This window comes from Entelurus aequoreus, linkage group LG16 (assembly GCF_033978785.1).
Source record: "Entelurus aequoreus isolate RoL-2023_Sb linkage group LG16, RoL_Eaeq_v1.1, whole genome shotgun sequence".
In the NCBI taxonomy this organism is placed as follows: domain Eukaryota; kingdom Metazoa; phylum Chordata; class Actinopteri; order Syngnathiformes; family Syngnathidae; genus Entelurus; species Entelurus aequoreus.
The window spans coordinates 16,192,982-16,202,013 of record NC_084746.1 but is presented as its reverse complement, the minus strand read 5'-3'; the positions used below and the strand labels follow the sequence as shown (position 1 = coordinate 16,202,013).

Here is a 9,032-nt window from a genome sequence, read left to right as displayed (position 1 = left end):
AGCGCTTTGAGTCACTAGAGAAAAAGCGCTATATAAATATAATTCACTTCACTAAACGGAAAAGGTTGGAAAAAGAGGTCTTCGTAAATCGAGGTTCCACTGTACGTCAGATGTGGATGAAATATCAATGCTCAACCTACCTTAGTGTAAACCCCCCATGAGAGTTCTGTCTCCGTCACCATGACAACAATCCCAAACATTCCAAAGATGAGCGCATAGTCGCTGAGTCGCTTCCGCTTCTCGAACAGCGCCCTCCTGTGGCCCAGCTTGTAGCCAATGTCCCTGTTCTTCTTCTGCGGCGCCCTTCCTCCGCCGCGCCCGCTGCCCTCCCTGACCAGGCTCTCGTTGGACGCCTTGCTGGGGTCTTCGCCGCCATTGCCCTTGGACACCACCACCTCCAAGCCGGAGCTGTGCAGCGTCTGCAGGGGCTGCGTTTCCGAGTCGAGCTCCGCGAGGTTGCGGCGCGACGAGGACGCCAGGCTGCCCACTAGTGGTCTCACCACGCCGCCATTGTACTTGCAGGTGTTCATGGCTATCTGAGGGAGTCGGCGGTTGCTCTCAGAGAGAGAGGGCTTGGATCCAGCATGGCTCAGCTTCTTCTTCTCAGTAGTAGCCTGCAAGGGGAGGGAGGAAAAGTGAGAAATTGAACAAAATCGCAACAAAACGGACGCTCAGAGCTCGACAACACCCACTCAACTACACTAGTCAGGGAAGTGCGGCGTTTGATGTCGGCTTCCGTGCGTCGGGAAAAATGCATCAAAGTCGTTTCAAACCAAATAAAAAATGAATGCACCTTGATGTATAAATAAAAGTATATAACCAATAGTGGAGACTAAAGTGCAGAAAATTGAATCTTTGCGCTGCACAAATTTAGACATGAAAGATTGATGCACGGCATGACCCCGTTTCCTTTTCTTCCCCCTGCTGAGATGAGCAGCATGCTGTCCAATCCGCAGGAAAGGACTTTTTTACATCAGGTGTTGTGCGGGGACACGGTAGCTGTGTGCACAATTCATCGGATTAAAAGCCTAACGGGAATAAAAAAAGGCTTCATTCAATACAACATTGGCATGGAAACAAGAAAATCAGAAGATTCGGGAAAAAAAGATTTCCCCGTTTCTTGATTGCAGTCAATAAAATGTGTTTACACAGGCAATCCTAACAATTAGCATGTTAGGATTACCGTAATTTCCAGACCATAGGGCGCACCAAATTATAAGACGCACTGCAGATGAATGGTCTGTTTTTGGTCTGATTCCATCCATCCATCCATCCATCTTCTTCCACTTATCCGAGGTCGGGTCGCGGGGGCAGCAGCCTAAGCAGGGAAGCCCAGACTTCCCTCTCCCCAGCCACTTCGTCCAGCTCCTCCCGGGGGATCCCGAGGCGTTCCCAGGCCAGCCGGGAGAGATAGTCTTCCCAACGTGTCCTGGGTCTTCCCCGTGGCCTCTTACCGGTCGGACATGCCCGAAACACCTCCCTAGGGAGGCGTTCGGGTGGCATCCTTACCAGATCCCCGAACCACCTCATCTGGCTCCTCTCGTTATGGAGGAGCAGCGGCTTTACTTTGAGCTCCCCCTGAATGACAGAGCTTCTCACCTTATCTCTAAGGGAGAGCCCCGCCACCCGGCGGAGGAAACTCATTTCGGCCGCTTGTACCCGTGATCTTGTCCTTTCGGTCATAACCCAAAGCTCATGACCATAGGTGAGGATGGGACCGTAGATCGATCGGTAAATTGAGAGCTTTGCCTTCCGGCTCAGCTCCTTCTACACCACAACGGCTCGATACAGCGTCCGCATTACTGAAGACGCCGCACCGATCCGCCTGTCGATCTCACCATCCACTCTTCCCTCACTCGTGAACAAGACTCCGAGGTACTTGAGCTCCTCCACTTGGGGTAGGGTCTCCTCCGCAACCCGGAGATGGCACTCCACCCTTTTCCGGGCGAGAACCATGGACTCGGACTTGGAGGTGCTGATTCTCGGCTGTGAACCGATTCAGTGAGAGCTGAAGATCCTGGCCAGATGAAGCCATCAGGACCACATCATCTGCAAAAAGCAGAGACCTAATCCTGCAGCCACCAAACCAGATCCCCTCAACGCCCTGACTGCGCCTAGAAATTCTGTCCATAAAGGTTATGAACAGAATCGGTGACAACTGGATTATAGAGCGCATTAAAGGAGTCATATTATTATAATTTTTTTCTAAATGTAAAAGACTTCCTTGAGGTCTACATAACATGTAATGATGGTTCTTTGGTCAAAATGTTGCATAGATGATGTTTTACAGATCATCTTTAAGTCACTTTCTGACAGTCTCTTCAGAATGCACCGTTTTGTAGGCGGTCTTATTTACGTGGCTCACCTTCGACAGCGTCTTCTCCCCGTCATCTTTGTTGTAGCGGTGTAGCGTGCAAGGACGGGAGTGGAAGAAGTGTCAAAAGATGGAGCTAACTGTTTTAATGACATTCACACTTTACTTCAATCAATAACAGAGCAGCATCTCCTCATCCGGAAACAACAAATGTTTTCCGTGAAAAACAGTCCGACCGGAACTCTCTAATAACTAAAGTTCCTTGGGTGAATAATGTAACTCACTACACCGGTATGTTTTAGCACTTTCATGGCGAGTTTACTGACAGATATAAGTAAGAACTTTACACTACTTTAAATTAGAAATGGCAACAGTGGAGGATGAATGTCACATAACAAGAAGATAGAGAAAAAGAAGAAGCTTATCGACTACGGCATCGGCACGAACTACAATTGCAGGCGCACGCACATTTTCAGGATTTATGCAGATCCCAAATACACATCAGCAGGTACCAGAAGGTTTTGCATAATATTGTGAAACAAAACGTCAGCTAATATGTCTGCTAATAGGTGCCATTTTGCGGTCCTTAAACACACACCATAGTAATACTCGTCTGTTTAATGCGCCGACAATCCATCAAGCGGTGCGGCTTCATAGCTTACCAAAGTCGTACTAAAAACATTTTGTGTAATGTTCTATATTCTCAATGGAACATTTAAGGTTTTGGTGTTGTTTACTACCATCATATTGCAGTCTACTCATATCTCTTATGTATGACTGCCATCTACTGGTCACACTTATCATTACACCATGTACCAAATAAAATTGCTTCGAGGTCAGTAAGCACAACAAGAATTATGCCGTACATTTGGCCCACAGGGTTAAAAGTTTGCCCACCCCTGGTCTGGAGTGTCACGTGTCGATGTACAAAACCCAAAAGCAGTGAAGTTGGCACGTTGTGTCAATGGTAAATAAAAACAGAATACAATGATTTGCAAATCCTTTTCAACGTCTATTCAATTGAATAGACTGCAAAGACAAGATATTTCATGTTCACACTGAGAAACTTAATCTTTTTTTGCAAATAACCATTAACTTAGAATTTAATGGCAGCAACACATTGCAAAAAAAGTTGTCACAGGGGCATTTTTACCACTGTGTTACATGGCCTTTCCTTTTAACAACACTCAGTAAACGTTTGGGAACTGAGGAGACACATTTTTGAAGCTTTTCAGGTGGAATTCTTTCCCATTCTTGCTTGATGTACAGCTTATAGGCCTACTGAAATGAATTGTTTTTATTTAAACAGGGATAGCAGATCCATTCTATGTGTCATACTTGATCATTTCGCGATATTGCCATATTTTTGCTGAAAGGATTTAGTAGAGAACATCGACGATAAAGTTCTCAACTTTTGGTCGCTGATAAGAAAGCTTTGCCTGTACCGGAAGTAGCGTGACGTCACAGGTTGAAGGGCTCCTCACATTTCCCCATTGTTTACACCAGCAGCGAGAGCGATTCGGACCGAGAAAGCGACGATTACCCCATTAATTTGAGCCAGGATGAAAGATTTGTGGATGAGGAACGTGAGAGTGAAGGATTAGAGTGCAGTGCAGGACGTATCTTTTTTGGCTCTGACCGTAACTTAGGTACAAGCTGGCTCATTGGATTTCACACTTTCTCTTTTTTCTATTGTGGATCACAGATTTGTATTTTAAACCACCTCGGATACTATATCCTCTTGAAAATGAGAGTCGAGAACGCAAAATGGACATTCACAGTGACTTTTATCTCCACGACAATGCATCGGCGAAGCACTTTAGCTACGGAGCTAACATGATAGCATCGTGCTTAAATGCAGATAGAAACAAAAGAAATAAGCCCCTGACTGGAAGGATAGACAGAAGATCAACAATACTACCAAACACTGGACCTGTAACTACACGGTTAATGCTGTGCCGCCTGGCGAAGCTTAACAATGCTGTTGCTAACGACGCCATTGAAGCTAACTTAGCAACGGGACCTCGACAGAGCTATGCTAAAAACATTAGCTCTCCACCTACGCCAGCCCTCATCTGCTCATCAACACCCGTGCTCACCTGCGTTCCAGCGATCGACGGCGCGACGAAGGACTTCACCACGATGATCGGTGCGGTTGGCGGCCCGGAGACGGAGGAAGTCAACCCAGACAGGTGAGGACAGCGGCGCGGCGGCGGACGGCGTCGTAGCTTTCGACGACACCCCGGCCGCCATCGGAGTCGGCAAGAAACATATATTTCCCCAAAGTTACGTACGTGACATGCACATAGCGGCACGCACGTACGGGCAAGCGATCAAATGTTTGGAAGCCAAAGCTGTACTCACGGTAGCGCGTCTGCTATCCAACTCAAAGTCCTCCTGGTTGTGTTGCTGCAGCTGGCCGCTAATACACCGCTTCCCACCTTTCTTCTTTGCGGTCTCCATTATTAATTGAACAAATTGCAAAATATTCACCAATACAGATGTCCAGAATACTGTGGAATTATGTGGTGATAACCAGAGGTGGGACCAAGTCATTGCTTTGCAAGTCACAAGTAAGTCTCAAGTCTTTGCCCTCAAGTCTCGAGTCAAGTCCCGAGTCAAGACAGGCAAGTCCCGAGTCAAGTCCAAAGTCAAGACTAGAAAGTCTCAAGTCAAGTCCCAAGTCCTGCATTTTGAGTTTCGAGTCCTTTCAAGTCCTTTTAACCACAGACTAATATTTTTACACAGATTGTGTATGCTTTTAAAACGCTGTATTTATTTATTAAAACAAGTGCATTTGAAATTGCAGGAAAAAAAATGGTGCTGACATTGCAATTCATAATAGCACTATTAACCAGTCATTTTAATAGTTTAAACAATTTTAAACATTTAACTCATTCCTTTACAGAATAAACACATTTGCAAAAACAAACATTAACATACTATTGGTTGTATTTTATGAAAATAACATTACCACAAAGTTGAGAAGGAGCAAAGATCTTCAATATTTGTATGTGAGAATCACAAAGAAATCTTCTGGGGGAGGATGACGCCCCTACAGGGGTTTGGTTTACAAACTTTCAGCCCCACCTAAAACAAAATTCACCAGCCGCCACTGATTATAATGCATTCTCATTTTAGGCAAAGTATAAGACAATACTTTCTTAACAGTATAATTGTAACCAGGAATAAGTCTTCAAGTAACAATATTCAAATACTAACATTGTTGGGTAAGACAACATTTGGTTTTATTCTGAATCCAGTGAAACAGATTGGTGGTTTTAGCTGATATAAAGACTTTCAGGTGTTTATATATGTTTAAGTATTTGGCAGATGCTTTTATCCAAAGCGACATACATAAAAAATAGATATAAAACAATCACTGTAAACATGATCATTTAAAGGAAGAATGTAATACAAAATATCAATACAAAGTGTCAAGACAGAATAAACTCTCTGCTGCTGCAGCAACAGAGATACAGTCTATAGGTCCCTAAAATATATAGATATCTAATGTATTCATGCATTGTTTATGTAGGATATACGCATGTATATATAATCTAATCATATTGTTTCTTCAATTTAAAAATAGCTGACCGTTTTTTCCCCCCTTCTCTGGGATTATATTCCCAGTTTTGATCTCGGACGTCTGGTCATTTATAGCGTATAAGAATATTATATTACTGTTAAGCAAACTATGAATAATAAAAACGCCAAAACATGTGTCCGTTATCATAGCTATACGTATGACAAAAAAACGCGTGAAAATCAGTGGTATTCAGTGAGGTAAGATGAATTAAATTTGCTGACAGTTCATTGCTCAAGGGCCCAAGTATATCACTGATATGCTCCCACTATATACGCCCTCTAGATCACTAAGATCTTCTGAGACCAATCTGTTAGCGGTTCCAAGAGTAAACTCAAATCAAGGGAGATCATCATTCAGTCACTATGCAACACATAGCTGGAATAAACTTCCTGAAGATGTCAGACTCTCCCCAACTCTCACTACTTTTAAAACTAGACTGAAGACTTTTATGTTCACCTTAGCTTTCAGCTAAATCTTTTAATCTTTTAACTTTTAACGTCTGCACTGTTTTTATTTTTATTGTCTGCATTTTAATTTTGCTTTTATTTTCTTTCATTTCACTTTGTTGTCTGTGAAGCACTTTGAGTCTGCCTTGTGTATGAAAAGCGCTATACAAATAAAGTTGCCTTGCCTTGCTCCTGCCAAATGAATTGCACTGAGTGGAGCGGATCACCACTCCAAGATGGCGGCTCCGCGTCTCGTCTGCGCCAGTAGGCAGTAGCGCTCAATGCTGCATACCCTTATAAGATGTCTATGGTTATAACGTTAGCAGTGAGTTTACAGCCTCACTGATTTAACTACACAGCAAATAAAAGTCATGTTACTTAGCCAATAAACGTTATCTTACATTCAAAACTTACCCTTCTTTGTGCAACTTCAAATGTCGAACGAAGTTGGAAGTTGTTGCGTCTCCGTCTGTAATATTCGAACTGCGTGATTTGCATACGGCAATTCGTTTTTTGTTGACCAAGTCGTAGTTTTTATACCCGAACGAAACCAACTTTGGCATAATTGTTTCTCACTGCCGCGTTGTTTGACAACTCATGTTCGGTGGTTGTCCTGCAATTGGATTGGATGAGAGCTGTGGGATGAAAACAACGTAGATTTAATTTGATTGGCTGTTGTACTGACAGCACACACGCTGACAAGCAGCACACACGCTGATAGACACAGACGTATAAAATGAAAGGTACGGAGCGCTCCCAAATAACTTTTTAAGGTTTGGGTTTTGGGGAAAGTAGCAAGTCATGTCAAGTCAAAAGCCTCAAGTCCAAGTGAAGTCACAAGTCATTGATGTTAAAGTCTAAGTCGAGTTGCAAGTCTCTTTACATTTTGTCAAGTCGAGTCTAAAGTCATCAAATTCATGACTCGAGTCTGACTCGAGTCCAAGTCATGTGACTCGAGTCCACACCTCTGGTGATAACAGACGACTTAAGCTGGCCACCGTGCTATTCCAAAATGTCTGCTTCAACCCGTGACGTCACGCGCAAACGTCATCATACCGAAACGTTTTCAGCCGGAAGTTTCCTGGGAAATTTAAAATTGCACTTCATAAGTTAACCCGGCCGTATTGGCATGTGTTGCAATGTTAAGATTTCATCATTGATATATAAACTATCAGACTGCGTGGTCGGTAGTAGTGGCTTTCAGTAGGCCTTTAAGTTGTTCAACAGTCCGGGGTCTTCGTTGTGGTATTTTAGGCTTCATAATGCACCACACATTTTCAATGGGAGACAGGTCTGGACTACAGGCAGGCCAGTCTAGTACCCGCACTCTTTTACTATGAAGCCACACTGTTGTAACACGTGGCTTGGCATTGTCTTGCTGAAATAAGCAGGGGCGTCCATGATAACGTTGCTTGGATGGCAACATATGTTGCTCCAAAACCTGTATGTACCTTTTAGTATTAATGGTGCCTTCACAGATGTGTAAGTTACCCATGCCTTGGGCACTAATACACCCCCATACCATCACAGATGCTGGCTTTTCAACTTTGCACCTACAACAATCCGGATGGTTATTTTCCTCTTTGGTCCGGAGGACACGACGTCCACAGTTTCCAGAAATAATTTGAAATGTGGACTCGTCAGACCACAGAACACTTTTACACTTTGCATCAGTCCATCTTAGATGAGCTCGGCCCAGCTAAGACGGCGGCGTTTCTGGGTGTTGTTGATAAATGGCTTTGACTTTGCATAGTAGAGTTTTTAACTTGCACTTACAGATGTAGCGACCAACTGTAGTTACTGACATTGGTTTTCTGAAGTGTTCCTGAGCCCATGTGGTGATATCCTTTACACACTGATGTCGCTTTTTGATGCAGTACTGCCTGAGGGATTGAAGGTCACGGGCTTAGCCGCTTACGTGCAGTGATTTCTCCAGATTCTCTAAACCTTTTGATGAGATTATGGACAGTAGATGGTGAAATCCCTAAATTCCTTGCAATAGCTGGTTGAGAAATGTTGTTCTTAAACTGTTTGACAATTTGCTCACGCATTTGTTGACAAAGTGGTGACCCTCGCCCCATCCTTGTTTGTGAATGACTGAGCATTTCATGGAAGCTGCTTTTATACCCAATTATGGCACCCACCTGTTCCCAATTAGCCTGCACACCTGTGGGATGTTCCAAATAAGTGTTTGATGAGCATTCCTCAACTTTCTCAGTCTTTTTTGCCACTTGTGCCAGCTTTTTTTAAAAAACGTTGCAGGCATCAAACTCCAAATGAGCTAATATTTGCAAAAAATAACGTTTTCCAGTTCGAACGTTAAATATCTTGTCTTTGCAGTCTACTCAATTGAAAATAGGTTGAAAAGGATTTGCAAATCATTGTATCCATCCATCCATTTTCTACCGCTTGTCCCTTTCGGGGTGGCGGGGGGTGCTGGAGCCTATCTCAGCTGCATTCGGGCGGAAGGCGAGTAACACCCTGGACAAGTCGCCACCTCATCACAGGGCCACAAATCATTGTATTCTGTTTTGATTTACCATTTACACAACATGCCAACTTCACTGGTTTTGGGTTTTGTAGAAATAAAAAAAGGTATCCAGTTTTTTTAACAAACTTTTTTTTCGCGACATTACAGCTACTCCAAGTGCTAACTGCTCGCCTCGATGTCGGGACATCAAGA

General features: G+C 43.7%; 1 protein-coding gene across 2 annotated transcripts in view; it reads right to left on the bottom strand.

The window, feature by feature from the left end:
• The window catches only part of LOC133630644 (small conductance calcium-activated potassium channel protein 2-like), a 164,359-nt gene extending 163,751 nt beyond the window's left edge, over positions 1–608 (bottom strand). The window contains exon 1 of one of the 2 annotated variants that reach the window (XM_062022252.1): positions 141–608. In XM_062022252.1, coding sequence (XP_061878236.1) covers positions 141–530 — 390 coding nt within the window. In that variant the 5' untranslated portion in view covers positions 531–608. The remainder of the gene's footprint in view (positions 1–140) is intronic. The other variant, XM_062022249.1, reaches the window with a different exon arrangement.
• Between the last annotated feature and the right edge of the window lie 8,424 nt (positions 609–9,032).